Here is a 24,770-nt window from a genome sequence, read left to right as displayed (position 1 = left end):
ACCGTTTAGGAAATTCCACATTTCTAATACAGAGACTAAGTTCGCAACAACAAACACCCACTTTGTGAATGTGTACTAATGCAGAGACACGCATAGGAGGCGTTATCCCTCTTGTACGGGTAGGAACCTCCTGGTTACACCAGCCCACAGGGGATTATTGTGTCCGTCGTGCAAGGAGGGGCTGAGTGGGGAGGGGAGGGTGGGTAGGGGCTGGGTGGGGAGGGGCTGGTCACCCCGTGGTGCCCTTATAAAACTCAACGTTTAACCTACTCACGCCGGCTTGTGCTCGCCCTCAGTCGGCCATATTTGCGGAATACACCACGCCGCCATTGACCCTGGCCATTGACCGAGCAACCCAACGTTCCTACCAGCTCCCTCTGCAGGAATGTGTTTCCGGCTCTCACAGCAATAGGGGATAACTCCATACCAGGTCAGGACAGCCAACATGCTTCCAGACCCAAAGCTTGAAGAGATGAAGACCACAACGCCAGCAGCATGCCGAGTTCCATTCCCGATGGTAGCAGGCCCGGACTGTGAGTCGGAGCTCGCCTTTTATTCTCCCCAGTGTGGCCAGGCTCCGCCCTCGGCCACGCCCCCTTCTGGATCTCCCAGAAGGCTCCGGGCTTGGCCCACGGGTCCAACTGGGAGAGCGGGCTGCTACCCATAATCCCATTGTCTACCAATCTCCCAACGCCACGCGCTGGGAGATTGGTAGACAATGTTGTGGAGTGACTCATGCAGCCAGCTATGGCTGCAGGGTTTTGGTAGTACATGTTGTTTATGTCATTTATTGTGAAAATTCCGTCACAGTTCTCATGATCACTGTTTCATTGCTTTCATGGCTTTATTTTGGTGATTTCGAAAAGTGTATTGGTTTAGCCATGTTTGTTTGTTTTAGTACAGAGTTAGACTGATGGACTTAATCTAAGTTGTCTTGTGGTTGTTGTTGTTGTTGTTGTTTGACTTGCATCCCACTGGGATTTTTGCACACAGCGTTGGTGTACGGTGTTTTTTCTGCAATATTTTGCTGTCTTTTCTTGGATTTTCTGTTTGCACTCAGTCACATATTCACTTTAAGATGTTTTTTTGTTCATGTTTTAGTTTTTTGTTTGTTGCGGTTGCACTTAAACTTGAGCTACAGTGACTCATTCAATGTCACTACAAATGGGTTAACTCTGAACTGTGTTATCTCCCAGCCACGGGTCAAGGCTGCCTGGTGATGAATAATTGCCAATATAATTACGAGTCACGTATGAATTAGTGTGAATATTTAGGTTAATTAGTTACAATGTCAGAAAGCAATGCATATTGTAAACAGTCTTCTTCCTATGGCTGATGTTGATGTAGAAGAACAGCAACTATAAGTTTACACTGAGGCGATTGAGCCAGATAATTGCGTCAGGAGTAGTGGAGTGTATCGATAATAGCGGAGTGTATTTTGAACAGGAAGAATTAGCCACGGGCAGAAATTGGCACAACCAATAACGTGATAAGGATTTCTTTGTATGACCAATAATGCTATGACCAATAATGTTAAATTGTGCTTGGCTCTTTCGCCAAAGAGGTTCTCATAAGCACGCACGCAATGATTCACCCTCATCAGCGATTCCATAAATTATCACTTTGTGTGGCCGTGATCTGATTCAGGAAATTATGATTTTGTCTCAATTTTAACATTTCTGTTTTCTAATATTTCTATTAGTTTTCGCTTCGGTTGTAATCGTCCGGTTCGCAACCGTTAATCTAAATGTGACATCAGAATATCGTCTCCATATAATTTGCATTGATTGTATAAATTTCTTAGACTCAACATTGAACGGATCTCTCGCGAGCGTAATAACTTATTTCATTCGATGACTCAGCGCACCGTTGTGTGCCTTATAATTAGAACCGTATAAAGTAGAATTGTGAAATTTCTATGCTCCCACCTTTACAAAAATACAGTATTTACGAATAACGTTCGTTAAAGTTCACAATCATAATTAAAGTTCTGAAAAAATAGATGTTAGTGCTTTGTAAAATGTTCGTGGATTAATTGGTTCTAATGAAGCCACGAATTTCCGACAGCATGTGCCTTGTACGCTTTGTCGATTGTTAAGTTGTAATTAATAGATGGCTTGTGGCAGACTTATGATTCGTTTAAAAAGTCAGAGATTTACTGCTCACATGCCCACGTATTGAGACATTGGTTCTCATTTCCTTTTTACAGCTCTGAGCCACTGGTGGACATTCCAAATTCTTATGGCAGGGACGAGTCTATCCGTAGGAAAACGACTGTTGGCTTCCCACAAAGTGGTGGTATTTTATCGACCCCGGAGGGAGGTATGATGGGCTGAGTGAACTCCCAGGCAGAAATTCGCAACGTTTCGACTGGAAGCCTCTCCTCTCTACCGCTGAGCCACCTTGGCCGGATGGAATACACCTTGTCATCTGTAATTGTACGAGTAGTCTGGTATTACTTAAGAGCCACATGGCTCACAGGGCTATACCTAATACACGAAACTTGAAACGTGTTCCAGTTCACTGGCTAGGTGGTGTTGGTCAGAAATGCAGTGGGCCCTATGGTGTAGTGTCTTGATGAGGGAATTCTTCTGTGCCGGATGGTGGTGGGTATCAGGTTTCAGATAGGAATCTGTGTGGGTAGCTTTCTTGTAGACAGAATGTCCCAACGAGCCATCAGGTCTCTTCCATTTATTGTGAAAATTCCGTCACAGTTCCTATGATTGCTTTTTCATTGCTTTCATGGCTTTATTTTGGTGATTTCGAAAAGTGTATTGGTTTAGCCATGTTTGTTTGTTATAGTACAGAGTTAGACTGATGGCCTTAATCTAAGTTGTCTTGTGGTTGTTGTTGTTTGACTTGCATCCCACTGGGATTTTTGCACACAGCGTTGGTGTACGGTGCTTTTTCTGCAATATTTTGCTGTCTTTTCTTGGATTTTCTGTTTGCACTTAGTCACATATTCACTTTAAGATGTTTTTTGTTCATGTTTTTGTTTGTTGCGGTTGCACCCGATTCAAGAGCCGAATGGCTCACAGGGCTATACCTAATAAATGAACTTGAACTCCTCTAACAACACAGTTGAGAAAGGGCCGCGCCTAGAGGGAAAAAACCTCTGTTCTAACGACACAATTGAGAAAGGGCCGCGCCTAGAGGGGAAAAAAACCTCTGTTCTAACGACACAATTGAGAAAAGGCCGCGCCTAGAGGGAAAAAACCTCTGCTCTGGCAAGGGCAGCGGCGACATCCCTGGCAGGCGGAACAATCCCCGTGACAAGAATGGCCCGGCAGGCGAACAGGGCGACGGAAAACAAAAAAATCGTAAGGTTCTCGGCGTCGCTACGAGCCCGCGGACACCTCGCTAGAGTTCATTAATCGGCTCTGTGCTCTCGTTTGAGTACAAAAGAGCGCCCCGGTCAACCGGCCGATTTTTTACACGGGCCGCCACGTAGGCCGCGGGCTTTTTGCGGTTTTCCTAGCTTTCACCTGGGTGGCTAGAGCGGCCTTTATCCCGTACGCGTACGCTACTAAAAACAACAATTCGCCGTCTACGTGGAACTGTCACGATTGCGCGTATTTGCAGCGTCGATCTCTTATATAACGAATACAGTCTAGCAACAATTTCGACTTGTATCGCATCTGAAATGATAAGGGTCATGATCAATCCACTTCTGGACCAAGGCCTTCTTCCCAAGCGTCGCCAGGACGCTATCCCAGCCGCGATGTCACGATCCAAAGGGGATTCCATGGCTCCATCTCCCTGTGTACACGTCCCCTGGGCCGTGTTCCCTGCCCTTGGCTGAGGCTCTCTTCATTATTCTCGACCAAGAGTTGTTCTACTTCCACCGGGGCCTCCCGTGTCGTTGTCAAGCAAGGGTCGTTGCCCGAAACGTCGCACATGATATGCCTTAGCCTTTTAAGACAGTTCTGCTGCTGCTGTTGTATGTACGTTGAACTTCTTTCGCACCGTACTTAGCCAGCCGCGCTAATCTTAGGTGGGGGAGGGGGACAAACAGCACAAAAAGCAGTCCTAAAGAAACGAGTGTCAATTGAAATTCATTAAAAGTGCATAGCTCCAGTGGCTTCCGAATATCGGAAGGAAGAGCGTTCCAGACGGCCGCAAAGCGCATCCGAAAGGGCGCGATGGGGCAACTGGCTATTGACGAAAGTGTCGGGTTTTTAGTTATTTGTGCTATCAAAACAGATTTTTTTAAGTTAACACTGCAGTACGGATTGTAGATTTGAAGATTTCGTGACTGCAAGGATTCATATTCTTAGGTTTTTTCGGTAAAGTCACGTAGGTAAATTTTTTTAAAATTAATAAAAGTAAAATAAAACAAAAAAAAATCACGACGTTTCGGAAGCAACACAAGCCTCCGTCTTCAGGTGGAACCGTCACAGCCACGACAGCTGTACACTGCGTGCGCTGTCTATTTTGCTAATGTTACCGATGTGCTATATGACATGTGTAGTAGGTTCAAATTAGGTGCACACACACGCAACTTGGAGGCAACACTATTTATTAAACGGTAAATAATATAACACTCTACATGAGGTGGTGACCACCTTCCTCAACTCACTAACACTCTGGAACACGACACAGACTGGACCAGGCAGGCATCGGCCTGCCTGGCCCAGGACGACGACTCGGGACTTGACGACCGAAGATGTCTTCACCTTGGAGTACAGTACAACAGCAGCCTCGCTCTGCGTTCACACCACGCTTATATTTGGTTTGGCGTGGCTGGCTCCGCCCCGGCGTGGCTGGCTCTCTTCAGGCCACGCCTCCCTTCCCAGGACACGCCTCACTTCCCCCACCTCTGGGAGGGTCCGGATCCCTCCACCACGCGACCCCCCAGGCACCCCCTTGGGGCCCCCAGCCTTCGTACGGGCCGACACAGTAGTGACCTTTCTCTGTCACTACATCACCCCCCCCTGTATAAACACACAGCCGTCCCCGGCTGTAACACAACTGTGAAACATCGAAAAGGTGTGCCTCCGAACCAACAACATCAATAAATGACCGGCGACCGATAAGAAATACAATCACGTAATATATACAGAATCGACGAGGGTAAAAGGGAACCGCATAGAAAACGGGGAATTAACAACAATTATACATGAAAACTGGCTAACCCACTTACGCTCCAGCACAGCCCCCCCCCCCGTTAGAATCACGCATGCAATGACAGTCACCCGTTAGCACCCCCCGCCTTTCCGACGTGGCGTCACAACCAGTAGCACGCGTCGGCCATATCGGGGGGGAATTTCCATGTTACCACCCCACCGCCTTTCCGACGCGGCGTCACAACCAGTAGCACACGTCGGCCATATCGGGGGGGGAATTTCCATGTTACCACCCCACCGCCTTTCCGACGCGGCGTCACAACCAGTAGCACACGTCGGCCATATCGGGGGGGGGAATTTCCATGTTACCACCCCACCGCCTTTCCGACGCGGCGTCACAACCAGTAGCACGCGTCGGCCATATCGGGGGGGGAATTTCCATGTTACCACCCCACCGCCTTTCCGACGCGGCGTCACAACCAGTAGCACACGTCGGCCATATCGGGGGGGGAATTTCCATGTTACCACCCCACCGCCTTTCCGACGCGGCGTCACAACCAGCAGCACGCGTCGGCCATATCGGTGGGATTTTAACCCAGTCTCTCTCCAAGACTCGCATCGCAGCATATAGCTGTACCGACCAAGCCGAGACGACCCATCGTTCACTCACTGCACAACATGCACCCTAACAACTGAGGGATACAGTCTCAACGTAACAGGACAACTCCACCTGAACCTTACGAATCTCCAGCCCACTGTTTCAACGCACCTCGGAGTGTCTCACTCTCCGGGCCGTCAGGTCAAGCCATCAGACACAGCATGATGGGACCACACTCTCTGAGCCATGTGAGCGCACAGCCCACTTGGCTAGACAAGCCACGGAGTGTCTCGATCTCCGGGCTGTCAGGTCAAGCTGTCAGACAGCATGACGGGACCACACTCTCTGAGCCATGTGAGCGCACAGCCCACTAGGCTAGACAAGCCACGGAGTGTCTCGATCTCCGGGCTGTCAGGTCAAGCTGTCAGACAGCATGACGGGACCACACTCTCTGAGCCATGTGAGCGCACAGCCCACTAGGCTAGACAAGCCACGGAGTGTCTCGATCTCCGGGCTGTCAGGTCAAGCCGTCAGCCATTGCATGACGGGACCACACTCTCCGAGCCCTGTGAGCGCACAGCCCACTAGGCTAGACATGCCACGGAGTGTTTCAATCTCCGGGCTGTCAGGTCAAGCCGTCAGCCATTGCATGACGGGACCACACTCTCCGAGCCCTGTGAGCGCACGCAGCCCACTAGGCTAGACATACCACGGAGTGTTTCAATCTCCGGGCTGTCAGGTGAAGCCGTCAGCCATTGCATGACGGGACCACACTCTCCGAGCCATGTGAGCGCACAGCCCACTAGGCTAGACATGCCACGGAGTGTTTCAATCTCCGGGCTGTCAGGTCAAGCCGTCAGCCATTGCATGACGGGACCACAACGTTCATGTTAGACACGCAACACTCACTGGGCCATCCTGGTCAGGACCTGCGCCCCAAGATAGGTGACAGCCAGCAGCACAATTCCAAATCCCTGGCCGCATGTCACCATCACAATTTAACACCATCACAACACATACAATTTGAATTATGATCCCCCACAGAACTGATCCAATGCCGAACAGGTACGCACAATTTGTGACGATCCCGAATATTCAATGGGTCACAACAATACACCTCACATCCCGTATCCGTACACATCATCTCCGAGACTCGCATTGCAGCATGCAGCTGTACCAACCGAGTGGAGAGCAACGCAATTTGACGGCAATTAACGGAAACGGACCCCCGATCCATGTAGAACACAAGGAGCATTCTCGCACAAAAGACATCATCTGTGCAACAACGGACAGGAACCAACCAGTGAGTTTGAAACGAATCGAACCTGTCATTTCAAAATCTCCTTCAACATTAACCATGGGACTCAGGGCATTCGAATTTTGAGAGCAAAAAAACTATACACAAACCCCAAGAATCGCCAAATTGATTAATACAGTATATGCAGTATATGAAATTCGTACAGTGAATCATTTGGCGCAATGCTCCATCCAGTCCCCACATGGCAACACACACAATCAATACTCCAGACAATCCGTACATAGTAAATAATCACAAGCAAGTACCCAACATTCCATACACTGTTAACAATTCCAAGCAAAGCTCCATACGGTCTGTACCTTGGCAACAATGACGATCAAAGTTTCTTACAGTTACACGTGGCAATCACGAGCGAAACTCCATACAGTATACACGATAACAACGGCGATTTCGCAACAAAACGATGTAACAACACGAGTCATTAACACGGCAACATACAGGATATCAACGGAGCTCGGGACACCAACACGAATTAATCATTAACTACACCCAGAAGATACCGATCTCGACGCCGTATTTAACAACAACACTTGTTACAAGCAGAAACCCGCATGGTCGCCGCGTCACTTTATCACGCACACAACCGGACGAACACGCTCCGCAAACCAGCGAGTTAAAAAAAAACACACGCGATCGCAACCCGGCGCACGTAAGATGGGTGAAGATTATTATTATTTTTCTTGGGGCCGGGTGCTTGTCATGTCACGACTCGCCTGGCAAACTGTGAATAGCGGAGGGCGGCAAGGTGGAGCACTGGAACGGCCCGAAGAATCTTTCATGGTGAACACGGCCTGCTCTTGCGAACCCATCCACCTCTCGCGCTCGAGCAGAAGGCTGGAACTCCCCCTCTGCAGGCGTTGATGTCGGCGGGAGCGGCATTTCGGCAGCAGGAGCGGCGTTTTGGCGGGAACCGCGCCCCGACCAGCCCTCGAGTTGGCGGGAACCGCGCCCCGACCAGCCCTCGAGTTGGCGGGAGCGGCGTTTTGGCGGGAACCGCGCCCCGACCAGCCCTCGAGTTGGCGGGAGCGGCGTTTTGGCGGGAACCGCGCCACGATCAGCCACCGAGTTGGCGGCCCCACCGCGTGGCCCGCATGCCTGGGCCTCCCCCCGCCAGCCCCCGCAGAGACGACGGTGTCCTCTCCCCGCGGCTCCATCGCTCCGTTCCCGATGGCGGCGAAGCAGCGGTGCGATGACAGTCCCGCCGCTCCGCGTGCAGCGCCATCTCTCTCCCTCTGTCACCGGGGCTGCCATCCCCGGGGCTGTCCGAAGGATGGTCGTCACACCACCCCCGTCGTACGAAGGCGTCCAGATGAGTTTTGTCTTTGTTTTTCGTGTGCCCATTTACTTCCCTAGGATAACACCTAGCAATATTTATATTTCCACAACTTCTGACGCCAAATGTAGTAGGTTCAAATTAGGTGCACACACACGCAACTTGGAGGCAACACTATTTATTAAACGGTAAATAATATAACACTCTACATGAGGTGGTGACCACCTTCCTCAACTCACTAACACTCTGGAACACGACACAGACTGGACCAGGCAGGCATCGGCCTGCCTGGCCCAGGACGACGACTCGGGACTTGACGACCGAAGATGTCTTCACCTTGGAGTACAGTACAACAGCAGCCTCGCTCTGCGTTCACACCACGCTTATATTTGGTTTGGCGTGGCTGGCTCCGCCCCGGCGTGGCTGGCTCTCTTCAGGCCACGCCTCCCTTCCCAGGACACGCCTCACTTCCCCCACCTCTGGGAGGGTCCGGATCCCTCCACCACGCGACCCCCCAGGCACCCCCTTGGGGCCCCCAGCCTTCGTACGGGCCGACACAGTAGTGACCTTTCTCTGTCACTACACATGGATGAACTAACAACACGGGATACCGAAGAAACAAATGGAGTAAAAGTTGAAAAGTACCCTAAGAAGTGTGGAGGGGTCATTCACGTGAGACTTTTTTGTTTTTGCAATAGACCACAGGATAGACTGCCTCCTCATCGTAGGCGTTAAGGTTGTAATTAGGAGGTGAGTATCGCATAATAAACTAAAATATATTTTTACGTTATATCGCATTAACCCAAGTGATAACTGAAGTCTGGCGTTGTTACCCAGGGGGAGCAGTAAAGCGTTCACAGATTTCTATAAAACGATTTTTTATGACTTTATTTTACCAGGTAAGGCCCACTGAGCTACATAGCTCTTTTTCAAAAACCACCTGGCCACAAATGATAGCCCAATTAAGTGACTTATGTGGAAATTTATAGCAGCCAAATACTCTGAAACGCGTGATGTTGATGCTAAATTTGGACGGAAAAACCGGAGAACCCTGGATAAAAATCCACGCGAGTGAACATGCAAACTCCACATATACAGCAGGCGTCAGAGTTGGGATCGGACCCACAACCTCCTGTATACCAGGCAAGGTAGTTAACATCTCGCCACTGTGGCACCCCATTCGTGCAAAAAAATTAACACAGGAAACCCTGGGTCTCTAGACTCTTTCAGGGGGGTCCTGCATTGTGATATGTAGTAAGTCCTTTGTAAGTTGAAGTTAGCATTTGAGCACAGGTGTCTGAGACAGATGCCATAAATGTCGTGGCAAGACATGGTTTAGCTTTGCATTAGACTGGAAGAGAACGTGGCAGGCAGGTGTTGTCGACATGTTTTGGCAAATACGGTGTGCTCAGGAGGATGTGGAGGATGTAGGAGGTGCTGATTGCCAAGACATTGGAATGGTCTCCCACGAGTCTGGCAACCAAGGGGAAGACCTAAGACTGGCTTGTGGGATTCTGTCGGAGCAGAGATGTTGGAGGCCGCGTATCAACTGCAGCAGCTGTGGAATCTGGAAGACGGTAGAAAGCATTGGTGCGGTGTGGGTGGCATTAAAGGCATTGGCCATGATGACATATTGATCCCTTTTTTAAAGGTGCGAAGAAATCAGAGTACTCGGAGAAAACCCCGTGCATAGGAGCGAGTAGTCATTTTGCAGCCCATTGCGCTCGGGGGTCCAGATTCATGTATATCTGATCCATCAACCCTTAGTGGACCACCACATAGTTGTCTGCAACCAGCTACAGGGCCTGTCCATTCTAGATTTGAAACTTTCGTGACTGCAAAGATTCATATTCTTAGGTTTTTTCGGTAAAGTCACGTAGGTAAAAACATTAAAATTAATAAAAGTAAAATAAAATAAAAATCACGACGTTTCGGAGGCAACACAAGCTTCCGTCTTCAGGTGGAACCGTCACAGCCACGACAGCTGTATCAAGTAAATGAGAGATTGCAGGAGCTACTACTCTGTTTATATAATGGTTGGAGAGGGGGGAAGGGCCAAGTACAGCACACTTTTTATTCATATGGTAAGGTGAGGCTTAAGAGGGTGAGCCTTTGTTATGGTTTGTGACAACTAAACATGGTGAACATGGTAAACATGGTACACCTGTAATAGTTGTCTGTCAAATAATAAATAAGATTGGTCAAATAAGTGTAGTTAAATCTTTTTTGCATGGTTAATCACATCTTTCCAATGATTACTCAGTGTGGAGGGGTCATTCACGTGAGACTTTTTTGTTTTTGCAATAGACCACAGGATAGACTGCCTCCTCATCGTAGGCGTTAAGGTTGTAATTAGGAGGTGAGTATCGCATAATAAACTAAAATATATTTTTACGTTATATCGCATTAACCCAAGTGATAACTGAAGTCTGGCGTTGTTACCCAGGGGGAGCAGTAAAGCGTTCACAGATTTCTATAAAACGATTTTTTATGACTTTATTTTACCAGGTAAGGCCCACTGAGCTACATAGCTCTTTTTCAAAAGCCACCTGGCCACAAATGATAGCCCAATTAAGTGACTTATGTGGAAATTTATAGTAGCCAAATACTCTGAAACACGTGATGTTGATGCTAAATTTGGACGGAAAAACCGGAGAACCCTGGATAAAAATCCACGCGAGTGAACATGCAAACTCCAAATATACAGCAGGCGTCAGAGTTGGGATCGGACCCACAACCTCCTGTATACCAGGCAAGGTAGTTAACATCTCGCCACCGTAGCACCCCATTCGTGCAAAAAAATTAACAGAGGAAACCCTGGGTCTCTAGACTCTTTCAGGGGGGTCCTGCATTGTGATATGTAGTAAGTCCTTTGTAAGGTGAAGTTAGCATTTGAGCACAGGTGTCTGAGACAGATGCCAGAAATGTCGTGGCAAGACATGGTTTAGCTTTGCATTAGACTGGAAGAGAACGTGGCAGGCAGGTGTTGTCGACATGTTTTGGCAAATACGGTGTGCTCAGGAGGATGTGGAGGATGTAGGAGGTGCTGATTGCCAAGACATTGGAATGGTCTCCCACGAGTCTGGCAACCAAGGGGAAGACCTAAGACCGGCTTGTGGGATTCTGTCGGAGCAGAGATGTTGGAGGCCGCGTATCAACTGCAGCAGCTGTGGAATCTGGAAGACGGTAGAAAGCATTGGTGCGGTGTGGGTGGCATTAAAGGCATTGGCCATGATGACATATTGATCCCTTTTTTAAAGGTGCGAAGAAATCAGAGTACTCGGAGAAAACCCCGTGCATAGGAGCGAGTAGTTATTTTGCAGCCCATTGCGCTCGGGGGTCCAGATTCATGTATATCTGATCCATCAACCCTTAGTGGACCACCACATAGTTGTCTGCAACCAGCTACAGGGCCTGTCCATTCTAGATTTGAAACTTTCGTGACTGCAAAGATTCATATTCTTAGGTTTTTTCGGTAAAGTCACGTAGGTAAAAACATTTCATGTGGCTGTTTCTGTGTGGTGGGAGAAACAGCCACATGAAACTCCGACCAAAACTATCACGTTACCATACATAGCAGGCGTGACCAAAAAGATCTCCAAAATTCAAAACAAACATAAGATCCAAGTCCGATTCAGTACAGTGCATAAAATCCGTGATCTGATTCCATCTGTGAAGGATGTCGTTCCTGACTTACAGTATCCTGGAGTCTACAAATTGAGTTGAATTTGTGGTGATTGCTACATTGGAGAAACAAAACGTCATGTTTCTGATCGTGTCCGCGAGCACAAGTCAGATCTGAAACACGGCAGAACTGATTCTTCGGCCGTTGCCGATCATTGCTACAACTCGGTGGGCTCTCATGAAATTGTCTTTTCCGAGACCAAGGTTCTCTGCAAACCTCCCGGCTACCATCAAAGGTTTGTACACGAAGCCATACAAATATACAAACACAGACATAATTTCAACCGTGATGATGGTTACAAACTGAGTAATCATTGGAAAGATGTGATTAACCATGCAAAAAAGATTTAACTACACTTATTTGACCAATCTTATTTATTATTTGACAGACAACTATTACAGGTGTACCATGTTTACCATGTTCACCATGTTTAGTTGTCACAAACCATAACTAAGGCTCACCCTCTTAAGCCTCACCTTACCATATGAATAAAAAGTGTGCTGTACTTGGCCCTTCCCCCCTCTCCAACCATTATATAAACGGAGTGGTAGCTCCTGCAATCTCTCATTTATTTACTTGATACAGCTGTCGTGGCTGTGACGGTTCCACCTGAAGACGGAAGCTTGTGTTGCCTCCGAAACGTCGTGATTTTTATTTTATTTTACTTTTATTAATTTTAATGTGTTTACCTATGTGACTTTACCGAAATAACCTAAGAATAAATGCCTGTCCAGTTGGTCATGGGACTGTTTGGTTTGGGGATGAGTACACCTCTGCGTTATCGTAAAATACAAATTAAAAAAGGTGATCCCTGCTGCAAACGAGGCGAGTTCCACGATTTTGACATATTTCAGACACCTCAAAGTTGTCGGTCGTCATTCGTCTACTCGTGAAGTAATTTTTACTTGGCATAATTCGGCAGCAGTGGATAGCTCATGGCTGATAATGATGATGCCATTTAGAAAGTGTCCCCCTTCCCGTTTGTTTTTATAGGAATTAGGATGATTTTTTACTGTTTGACTGTGAGGTTTCTGAATTTGTGAAACTGCCAATGAGTAACTGGGCGATGCTTAAATGCCAAATTATTTGTGGTAGGGACCACTGATTCTGTAGGATGACTCCTGGTGACTCATTACAATATTTTACTTATTTTATAAATCCTCAGAGATGATGGCCTGGGTCAATCCCACAACTGGGATTTGAACGCGCAACCTTTGTGAGTTAATTGCATTCTAATGTATCTCAGTCAGCCAATACACTGCTTTTAACACACTGGTATCAATTAATGGAGTGCATTGATTTCCAATATGTTTATAAATACAAATTGGATTTGTTAAGCATTAAAATGCAGCTGGATCTCAGTAAACTATTTTCAGTTTCATTTGGAAGGTTACATTGCTGCATCTATGACAACTGGTGCTAATGTCACTTGAAGGTAATGAAAAACTAAATATTATTTTCAAAGGGTGGGCGTTTAATCGGCATGAATAAAAAACGTCATGGTATAGACTGAAATTAACCAAATTCCATTCTGTGAAGATAGTACAGTGTGGGATTTTGGGGATCACTAGTGACTTCACGTTTGAATATTGCAATGCTTTTTGATTGTTTTCACTGGTGTCTGGTCTATTCCACAAACACGGTCCTTTCACACTGACGGTCAAGTTCAAAGTGGCTCCCTGCTGAAATCACCAAATGGGGAGGTACTCATCTCCCATTAGCAGCCCTCAGTCAGTGGTGGAAATTCCACTTCACCATGATGAAGGCTGGTCTCTCATAGGGCAACCAACCAATGTATGTATGTTGAACTTCTTTTGCACCGTATGTAGCCAACCATGCTACAGTATTGCCTCGTTATTCGTGAGGGATACGTTCCGGAGGTGTTCGTGAATAGCAAATTTCGTGGGTAATGATATTGGCCTATGAATACCTTTTTTTATCATTCATTCATCGCGCATAGTCAGCGAAGGGCTGTTGCGCTAAACGTGTGACCTCTTCCGACAGCGTTCGCATGAACTGCTCTTGGCTGCCATCGAGTGATTTGTTTGATCCATGGATCACTGGGGTGGCGCCATTCCTTTGAGGGTCGCAGTCCACCTCGAACATCGACCGCCAACTGAAGTGCGCAATTTGCCGAAGTTTGCGCATCAAGAGGGGACGACGTGTCCAAAAAGTGACAGCCATCTCCTTCGTACTAATCTTTCAGTCGCTAAGAAACTAGTCGCAGATGCAATGGTGACATTTCTGACGAAGTCGAACCATCCGATGCCAAGAAAGGCGTCTTTGGCAACGCATGTGGAAGGGGCGGGCAGCCGATCCAAATCGGCCTGAAGCAATGTCCAGGCCTCCGCACCATACCGCAAAACTGACAAATACCGCACTGGTAGACTCAATTTTGGACCATATGCGGTTCAGACCATTATTCCTGAGGCCAGGCCAATCAGCGCATGACATCAAGTCTCCATCAGTGGTGTGTACATGGGGTTTCTTTTCAATAAGTACCTTGAATAAATACATAAACTCCTAAATACATAAAAATGATCGTAACAACACAACAACATAAACATTGGTTATCATAAACATGAAGTAAATATATATTAAGTTATTAAATTAATGTTTATCAGTGAACTCACCTTAAATTATGATGATGCTGCACATCATCGCTTTATCCCATCACTTTTAGTTCATGGGCCCATAACAAAGTTATTGGTAATAATTGTGTGCATTTTATGAAAGTTTGCAATTAATAGAAGCAAAATATAAAAAAATATATAAAAATTGACAAACTGAACAAAAAATAATATTTTTGCCTGTCGTAGCTGGCCTTAACTAATCATCTTAACAGGTACATTAACAATACATTGAGGGTAAAGTTAGCACTTTAGATATCTTTACTGAACAGAAATAATACAGAACCACCACGTCACCTGCCAGTAAGTGATCATGAGCAAACAAGCTGCTAGAAACAGAAGGAAAAGAGATAGCGCCAATCTATTCCAAACTTAACTAAGTCACTTAAATTGAAGAACAAGCGTGAATAAATGCAATAATATGTATGAAATGCATGCCTTGTAGACAACCATCCATTTTGTAAATTATTTATTGTCTTAATTAACAGCAGAGGTATTGGAATGTTTTATTTGTAACGTCCGGGCAAATGGGCGTGATTGCGATAGGTGCAAAAACAGGTTTCCTGCGAGAAAAATTAAACAGCTGCTCATTTGGAAAGGTTATCGCGTATTATTCTACTTCTGTTGGTGTAACAAATAAAATGGCACCATTGAAGCGTTGCCACCTTGGGTGGTACCGATATCTCAAGAGCCGAATGGCTCACAGGGCTATACCAAATAAATTAAACTTTAACTGAAATCTGGTCTGGCCCAAGATAATTATCTTATCATTTTACTTCATCACTCTCTCGCATCACATTCTTCTTCATCGCTTAATCTCATTACTTTCTTTTTCTCCATGCAGTCGGGTAGAGTTCCCTATGCGATTCGCAGATAGCCAAAAAAAATGGAATTCTGTGTTCCCAAAAAGTGGGACTTAATAATCTTCGATGGAATGATAGGCTGAGTTGATCCCTGAAATTGAAACCTGCCAGTTGTGAACCAAGCACTTTACCAAATTGACATTCTGTAAAAATTATATATATAAAAAAAAAAGAATACACTGTTTTTATTTTTCCAGGTAAGACTCACTGAGCTGTATAGCTTTTTTTCAGAAGCGACCTGGAAATTCATAGCAGCCAAATACTCTAAATGCACGTTTCTAAATGTGGAGGGAACAAAACTGGAGGACCTGGAGAAAAATCCACGCGATCACAGGGAAAACATGCAAACCCCAAATATACAGGCGTCAGGATCAGGATCGAACCCACGACCTCCTGCATACCAGGCGAGGTAGTTAACATCTCACCACCGTGGCCCCCCATTCTACTAAATGAAGTCTAAACTTCATACAGTATGAAGTCTAAACTTCATAAACTTCATACAGTATTTAAGTGCTCGCCACATACCCAATGTTCCGTTGCCGCGTATGCCTATTTGTGTGGAATGTGTTAAACATGTGAAGACATGAAACAATATCACACCAACACTGATAATTCTTGCACAGGCAGCATCATTATAACACGTCCCTGAGCACGCCCACGTACCAGCGGCTCTCAATTGCATTGCAGAATGTCTCTGAGCTCAATTTGAAACGTTTCAGGTCCATTGAATTGAGCGTGGTGCATTTTCGTTATTTGCACATCTTGCCATTCAAAGAGGAATGGTCTACCGAGGCGTTTTTATTTAGTTTATGTGACCATTAATGGTATACACCTCCTCACTGTCACAAGAAAGGTCATTTTATACATTGAGGTTTTTGAATAACACATCTCACGTGTAAATTAGAATTTTTTTGCTGAACCAAGGCATACAGTGAAATATATTGGGAGGTATGTGGAGTGCAAGTCATAACGAGTGGACAAAACAACGCTACAAATTAACACATTTATACGACTATATGACGAACCGACGTGTTTAAATGACAGAAGTCGCACCTTCAAATTGACAAAACCTAAATGCCGCTAATTTACAAGTTTCAAGCAATCTTGACACCACCTGCATTGACGGAAGCCCTCAACTATATTTTCAAGTTAAAGCCTATGCCACGTAGAGCCTCTACATTTACTGGTGTATTGCATTCAAATATTTTGTTAAGTTGAACGTGATTTTTTTTTTCAAATCAAGGCTCTACCACCAAACCAATTTGTCAATGATTATGTCACATCTCCCCATTGCCCAAGCACCAAATATTTTGAAAAGCTCACCATTTGGGTCAGAACTGGGTAAGCGTTGAAATCTGGTAAAAAAAAAAAAAGATGCGTGTGTTTGGTGACGACACAGTGGCTTGCACGCAAATATGCGATCCTGTCAACCTGGGTTCCATTCTGGACGATGACTAGAAGTGGCTCGTGCACTCGGCCCGATCCTCTCTTGGGTTGACACGGCCTTAAGAGAGTGCCTCATGTGATGTGTAAACATCGGCAGAGGTGAAAACAACGCCAGCCATGCATAGCGCTGGCTTCATTTCCTCCTCATGTGCCGCACTGGGCATAATAGATCCTTATATTATTCTATCACACGTCCCTGCGCACGCCTATGTATGAGTGCCCTTGGATTTTGCCGCAGAATGATGGTCTCTGATGCTTAACGGAGAATCTTGTGTGTGTGTGTGTATATATTTGTGCTGTAAGCAGAGTTCAGAGCTGTTCTCTCTCACATATGGAGCACTGGTGACTCAGCTCTGCAAGGACTATGAGAATGATGAGGACGTCAACAAGCAGCTGGACAAGATGTGAGTGTTTCCGTATAGAGCGCAAAGCAGTCCTGGATAACCTTCAAGAAAGACGCAATGCAAACGCCAACAAATTAGCTTTTCGTCAAAACATACTGAGGCTCTGCTTTTCCATAGTGGTCCAAATTAACGATTAGCCTCATTCATGGGAGAGAAAAAAAATATTTTAAGGTATGGTCAGGAACAGTGTAATGATCTTACTGGAGTCATGTATAAAAATACGGGAGTGATTCCAAAGTGAAAATTCTGTCGTGCACCTGGCTGATTTAATTAGATTTTCTGTCGAGTAAAGCTTTAAACTCATGTTGGACGGCCAGCATTGCACTGCCTATCTCCATATCTACAAGATAAGAACTGTTTGATTTTCACTTATGCCTTCCTTGAAACAATCACCACCGTATCATAACCGAGGTGAATTTACAGATGTCGACTGTAATATGTAGGCCTACATCAATTCACATTCGTCAGCTCTGGAAAATTCCAAATTAAAGTATACTCTACTCTGATTGCTGGTGGTGTTTAATACCTCCTGCATCCCTGGAACCCGGCTTCCTCCACTGCCCTGTCAGTTGAAATGTCAACAACTTGCCTGCTATTTCTCTAATTTTGGTCCTCTTGTTATCTGTTCCCTCTGTGTCACCAACACCACCACCAGCCCTTGACATCCCTCAGTCCGTGCCCATGAACAACATTACTACAATTATCTCCAACCTCACAAAGTCAATTTCCTCACTGCTTTTCCAACTTGACCCAATACATTACCAGCTTTGCCATTGCTGCTTCCTCATCCGGCAACGTTCCCTTCGTTCTCAAGACTGCTGCTGCTGTCACCCACGACCTGACAAAACCCCATCTTTTATTATGTATACCATGCCTCCCATGTATTGTGTCGTGGAACATCTCCTGCATTCCACATTTCCTCACTCTTTTACTGGACATCTGTGCAAAAGAGCTTCATAGCTCATTTGAGTCTTCCAGTCGAACAAAAAATGTATCCGACTCTGACTCCAGCCACCGCTGAGATCCTCATCCTCCGGGCATTCGTCACATCCTGACAAGACTGTTGCAAGTTTTACCTACAGCCTGGCCAAAGTCCTTCATCTGTGCACTCGGGATGATCCAGCATTCCGCTGTCAAGATTCTGATCCACACCCGTAAAAGAGACCACGTCATTCCCGACGCTGCAATCGCTCCACTAGCTCCCAATCCAGTCGTGGATCAGTTTCAAGATCGCACTGGCATTTCTTCGAGATTCTCCATGGACCTACCCCCTCCCCTACCTCTCCTCCTGTTATTATCTCACTCTGTGCTTGTGATGTAGGGCATTTAAAGTTGCCGAGGCAGTTTAGTGCCCTATAAATGCAAATGATTATCCTCTGCCTTCGGTGTTCCTTCATTCACCTCCGATTGGCACGCTCGGCTACATATGGTGCGAATGAAATTCAACATGAATCGTGACTTAAAGCTTTCGTGACTGCAGGAATTAATATTCTTTGGGACTTTCGGTAAAGTCACGTAGAAGGGAAATAATAAAATAATACAAATAAAACATAATAAAAATTCTCACGACGTTTCGATTGCAACACAAGCAATCATCACCAGGTGTGAAAACTACAGCAAGAAAATGTCCCTTCTACGTGACTTTACCGAAAGAACCAAGAATATAAGCATGCTTAGGTTAGCATTCGTCATCAGGATCGCTAGTGTTGGAATCGAAAACGTCGTAGTTTTTTGTTTATTTAATATTTATTATTTTTATTAATTTGTACCTATCTCTGTGACTTTAAATTCAACATACATACGTAGTTCATATTGGCATATTGCTTTGTTCATCAATGAAGCTTCTCGTTCTGTGCCTATTAAAATATATTGATGTGTAGCATCAGTGGTGTTTACTATTTGTGTGAATACCTTGTGTCGGCTTTCATCCAACATCTCCCCAGGGGTTACAACATTGGTGTTCGGATCATCGAGGACTTTCTGGCCCGCTCTAACATTGGCCGGTGTAACGATTTCCGGGAAACGGCTGATGTCATAGCCAAGGTGGGAAATTGATTTTCTTGTTTGTTTATGAGAATTGGTATACACAATAGAACACCTCTCGTCCACTACCGTCTCCCCCGCAGGATAATGCCAGGAGAGATAAGGTGAGTGTCGTGTAACTGCGCTGCAGTGCAGCTTATGCGTGTGCTGTACTCCAGTGGTGATCAATACATGGATCGTACCTCCGATGAGCACGGTTGGCTACGTTCTGTGCGCAAGAATTTCAACATACATACATACACACAGGTGGATTGCAAAAGGTTTTTACGTGGATCTCAGGACAAATCAGAAGAAATGCTAACATGAGCATGCAATAGTTTTAGTTGCGGCTGATGGCAAGTAGAAATGGCCGCTTTATGAATTCATACATGAATAAAAGAATAACTTGTGCCCATAGATGGTGTCAGTACTTTTGGGTTATTGTATATCACGGGGGTTAAATCGAAGTAATTGTTGGCGGATTGTGGAGTCCGTTGAGATCCACCAACATGGATCACAGTGGGTGGGGAAATATTTTCAGAGTCGTTGACCCGAGCAGACCCGTCTGAAGGCTTGCTTATTACAGTGAATGGTCTAATGGGCTCTTGAGGCAGCCTTGACGTGAAGCAGTGGAAGGATAAATAAGCGAATCTGACAGGCTAATGAGTTGATCTTGGGTCTTGTATTGGGGGCATAATCCTGTTAGCAAGTCTGTATGCTCGTTCATTATGACAGAGAGTGAAATTACATTTTACAGCTCAGAGCATTAATACTTTTGCTGGTTAATAACTGAACAATTCCACGTGTCTGATCCAGTTTTTCTCTTGTCACATGACTAAATGTCTACATGTAATGTATGCATTGTAATTTCGATGCAAATGCATATTTAATGAGCGGTTTATGGCAGGTGTTTTAATTTCCATGTTCCCACATTGATATACCTTAGCCCATCTCTCACCACGTTACAAAACATTTTAACTGTTAATATTGATTTTTTAATATCTACATTTTGCAATTTCCCTGAATTTAACATTTACAGTCCTTTGTCATTCCACTGCTGGCTAATTGATGAAGGCCTCTCCATGCCGTGCCGGTCACGAGGACTGATTTTGACCGTACTTAACCGTGCTGCTTGGTGAAGGTTGAAGATTGGGCCCAGAATCAGCCCCAGTTATCACTCTTCACTGACATTAGCCGTGGCAATAAATCATGCTCGGGTCACTGGGCTCATAGCACAGTGCGCTAACCACTGCACCACCACTCCTCTGATATTACAATATGTATTGTTTTTACAATGAGCAAAAATATGTCGGGAAATTAAATTGGTCGAAAAACCCTCTTTGGTGATTCGTTTTACTTAGTAATTCATTATGAATTTGGTTCAAACTTCCCTTAACCAAAGCATAGTTTTGTTTAAAAAAAATCACATTTCGTCATATGTATTTTTTTCTCTGCAGACGGCTTTTAAAATTTACTTGGGTGTGACTCCGACTGTGACCAACTGGAGCCCAGCTGGTGATGAGTTCTCACTGCTGCTGGAGACCAACCCGCTGGTGGACTTTGTGGAGCTTCCAGACAACCACTCCAACCTGGTGTACTCCTCCATGCTGTGCGGAGTGCTGCGCGGAGCCCTGGAGATGGTATCTCACACATTTTAACAAAAATCATAATTTCACGATATTCATTTCAACCGGTAACGCTTCCACCACACCGTAGTCACCCGCTCTCGACGAGCCCAAATGGCTCGGTGGTGTGTGGAACCACAGACCGGCAGGGAGGCAGCCACGTGGTGAGGAACCGGTGCCAACCGTTAACAAAGCTCTGCGTTCCTCTATATGTCAAGATGTTATCAGCCAATTCACGAGTGTTTACACGTGGGAGGAAAACCGGAGTACCTGGAAAAAAACCCACGAACGCGAGGGCTAAACAATCTATCCCATACAGATGGGTCAGGTTTGAGTCCACATTTGCTGTACTGCATTCTCCTGGCGAGCCGGGCTATGGCACCGCGATGCCCACGGGAAGGGAGTTTAGCAACGTTTGTGTGAGCCGCCAAGCCTCACCTCCGCACTGCTGGATTACAGACGGGCACCACCACCGCTTAATCATTGTTTACTCTTCCCATCTGAGGTTGAAAGCGTTATTGCATTCGCTCTGTCCACCTGCCTACTCTGTCTGTGATATGGGGTTAGAGTAACTCTGGTAAGAGTTGATGACATGTAAATTGAAAGTTTTGGTTGGACGGCGGTCACCTCGTTGATGCACGGATGCGTCGTCTCAATGGGGAGGTCAGGAGTGGGAAATGGGCACAGCCAGAAAGTGGTCGTTTCTCTCACGTGTTGAATGATGAGTGATTCTCAACGTGAATGTTATTTCAAGCGTTTAAAAAAAATCGTGGCGCAAGGCACACTGAGTGTATATTATTTTAGAGTTGCAGCTATCAATCAGAAGGTTGCGAGTTCATGTCCCAGTTGGGGGTCTTCACGGAGCCCATCATTCATCCAGGGTTAGTAAAATGTCTTTCGCTGTGTGGGGAAGTTAACAGTGGCACTCCCACCAGATGCGCTTGTGCAGCCGTCTGGAACGCTCTTCCTTGCGATATCAGGAAGCCACTGGAGCTATGCACTTTTAAACGTAGATTGAAATCTCACCTCCTTAGAACTGCTTTTTGTGTTTAGTTTGTTGTCCTTCCCCCGCACCTCTGATAAGCATGGTTGGCTACGTACGGTACGAAATAAGTTAAACATACATCCAGCACGGTTGCGACGTAGCTGCGAGAGAAGTTCAACATACATTCGTGAAAAGAGCCTTGAGACTCGATGAAGCTCTCCCGGGTAAATAAACGTAACGGTCCCCAGAGTTTGCTTGCTGTCGAACCGACGTTTGCCGTAACAGCGACGGCACTCGCCGATGGGAAGCTCAACTCGCGGCTTGCGCCGCCGTCGCTCTGCTCCGCTCGCGTCGGCTGCAGGTGCAGATGGCGGTGGACGTGCGGTTCGTTCAGGACTCCCTCAAAGGCGACGGCAGCACGGAGATCCGCCTCAAGTTCCTCAAGAGGATCGAGGAGAACATTCCGGCGGGAGAGGAGTAACCGGCCTGGACACCGCCCACGGTCTTTTGCTCCACACGTGGGGTGACAAGCGCCCGTATAGGGCGGCGAGGGAGAGCGACTCAATTATTTAACGGGGCTTCACGCTGACGGATGCTGTTTCTTTTTTTTTAGAGTTAGGTGCACCCCAGAAAAGAAATCTCCTCTTGTGAATCTTGTAGGTATACGATGCATGCAATCTCTTGTGTCACTGGCTGCGTGACATCAAAGTCTCGGAAGTGGTTGATAATTTTTCATGGTGATCCGGTGCGTCATGATGTCATTGTGATGTCACTTTCGTCCATAAATCACAGCTGTAATGTCTTGAAGGCGATGACTGGGTGCTTGTCTATATTTGTTAATTTATGGGGGTTTTTTTCATCATATCGACAATATAAAAGCCCGTTTATTTTCTTGGTCGCATCTTGCTTCATGTTATAACACCGCACCTCCGATTAGCACGTTTGGCTACGTACGGTGCGAAAGATGTTCAACATACATGACGTAGGTTATTTCAGCGGGTTTATCTTGTGAAATGATCAGATTCCATTCCTAAAGTTAAACCCTTGGTGGTTTATATACATGCGTCATCACTCGGGCCATAGATTTTCCACCGGTCAGTCTCGCTTCCTGCGAATGATTAAATTTAACCAAACAAAACCCGATCACCTTTGACCCCATCAATCGCCAATGTGTACAGATTTGTAAAATAGTACGGAATTTACTTTTACAGCGGCGATTCTTGTTGATTGCAATAAATAACCGGTAAAGGTCGCTTACAATGAGACGCTCTAGGAACTAGTTGGACCTTGTGGAAAACGCAACTTGAAAGACATTTGTTGCGATGATAGCAGCGTTGGCTTTTTGTGTGCTGCGCGTGTGCCGATGAGTGATAGCGTAGTCGTTGGCGCGCTGCGCTGCAGGGCCAGTTGACCAGAGTTCGATTCCTGCTTCGTGGCGAACATCATTGGCGTATATCTGAACCGTTCCTGGGCTTCCCCTAGGTCGACTCGGCCTTAAATGAGTACCTGGTATGGTGTGTAAGCATGAGCATTGGGCTTCCCCCACACATCAGATTAGCACGGTTGGCTACGTACGGTGCGAAAGAAGTTCCTTTATGCAAAGGCAGTGGGGCATGGTGCTGGCCACACCACCCGCTTGTGTACCATGCCTGCCTTCGTAGGTGCTTGTGAACAGCCCTTGCCCCAAACGGGCCGTTGAAGGCTATACAGGGGATGTTAGCTGTGTGTGTACTGCACTGTATTGTGAATACGGTACTATAATGTGATTTTGTACGGCCTATTAATGTCTACATTTGTAAAGAAGTGTGCATCTACAGTAGAAATGATTGTAACCGAATAATGTACTCTGATTAATAGGCGTGTATGCGAGTGCAGTACGCGCACATGCCCGTATATGCTCTGTGCGGCGGTGTATTGAAAAGTAATAAATTGCAGGCCTGTGTTTGTGAACTGCTGGATGAAGGCCTCCCCATGCTGTGCAGTCGTGGGGGTTGTTGGATTGTTCACCAGCACACTGATAAGTGTAGGTTGATGTTGTGGAGAGGACCCACCGTTCAACTAGGATATCGCTGCTGATATTAGCTGTGGTCAGGAATCGAACTTTGGTTAATGTTGTTTTGAGTGGGTTTTTTTGTTCTGCCTTTTGTGTTGCTTTCAATATTTTTATAATGTAAAACAATACAAATAACATTACAAGCTGCAAACGGACTACACTTGGCGTCATGGAAATAATAAGCATGGTTGGCTGATTTGCACCGTTGGCTACATACGGTGCGAAAGAAGTTCAACATTCATAATGGGGTATTCCGAGGACTTGCTGTCCACTGGAACCTATTGGCCTCCTCGTGGCACTATGACGACACATTTCCTGACCACGTGACGCTCTTAACGTCAAGCGGATTGGCTGCGGCCAAGTGAATCGGGCCCGCGACCTGTTCCAGGGGATATCGGAACACAAATTGGGTTTGTCGCGACAATATTTCGTCGCGATATCCCCCAGTGACAGTTCCAAGTACGGTGAGTCCGACAGCCGTTGCCACCAATGCAAGATCATGAAGTTTTATGTTCCTTCTGTATGTTTGAGAGAAAAAATTAAGTAAAGTCAAGTGTCATGGTGTCACTGTGTCGTCACCCCATGTGGTTTATTGACAAGGCCAATGCGTTGGCGTTACCGCAGTGCTTTTGATGGAGTCCTTGACTGAGACTCTGAAGACTTTCATTGTAAAAACTTTAAACGCATATTATAATTGTTTTTTTACCCTTTTATCTGGCAACAAAACTGACACCTTTTTTTTACAAGGAGTCATGTTTGCATTGACCACAATACCTGCGGTCGGAATACAAAAAAACACAAC

At 46.0% G+C, this 24,770-nt stretch overlaps 1 protein-coding gene across 1 annotated transcript; it reads left to right on the top strand.

Moving 5' to 3' along the window:
* Window positions 1-3,186: 3,186 nt before the first annotated feature.
* TRAPPC3 (trafficking protein particle complex subunit 3) lies at window positions 3,187-24,532 on the top strand. Its single transcript, XM_078616408.1, has 5 exons — window positions 3,187-3,320; window positions 17,186-17,283; window positions 19,227-19,326; window positions 20,763-20,945; window positions 22,277-24,532. Exons 1-5 carry the CDS (start codon window positions 3,279-3,281, stop codon window positions 22,394-22,396), a joined length of 543 nt encoding a protein of 180 aa, XP_078472534.1. The 5' UTR covers window positions 3,187-3,278; the 3' UTR covers window positions 22,397-24,532.
* Window positions 24,533-24,770: the final 238 nt, after the last annotated feature.

The sequence above is a fragment of the Lampetra planeri genome, chromosome 50 (assembly GCF_965212315.1).
Source record: "Lampetra planeri chromosome 50, kcLamPlan1.2.h2, whole genome shotgun sequence".
Lineage (NCBI taxonomy): Eukaryota > Metazoa > Chordata > Hyperoartia > Petromyzontiformes > Petromyzontidae > Lampetra > Lampetra planeri.
This window is presented reverse-complemented; position numbering and strand designations above follow the sequence as displayed.

Coding starts and splice junctions, on each gene's coding strand:
- TRAPPC3 (XM_078616408.1), top strand. CDS start 3,279: ATGGCCCGGCAGGCGAACAGGGCGACGGAAAACAAAAAAATC. Junction 3,321..17,185: donor CGACGGAAAACAAAAAAATC/GTAAGGTTCTCG, acceptor TGCTGTAAGCAG/AGTTCAGAGCTGTTCTCTCT. Junction 19,327..20,762: donor CGGCTGATGTCATAGCCAAG/GTGGGAAATTGA, acceptor TTTTCTCTGCAG/ACGGCTTTTAAAATTTACTT.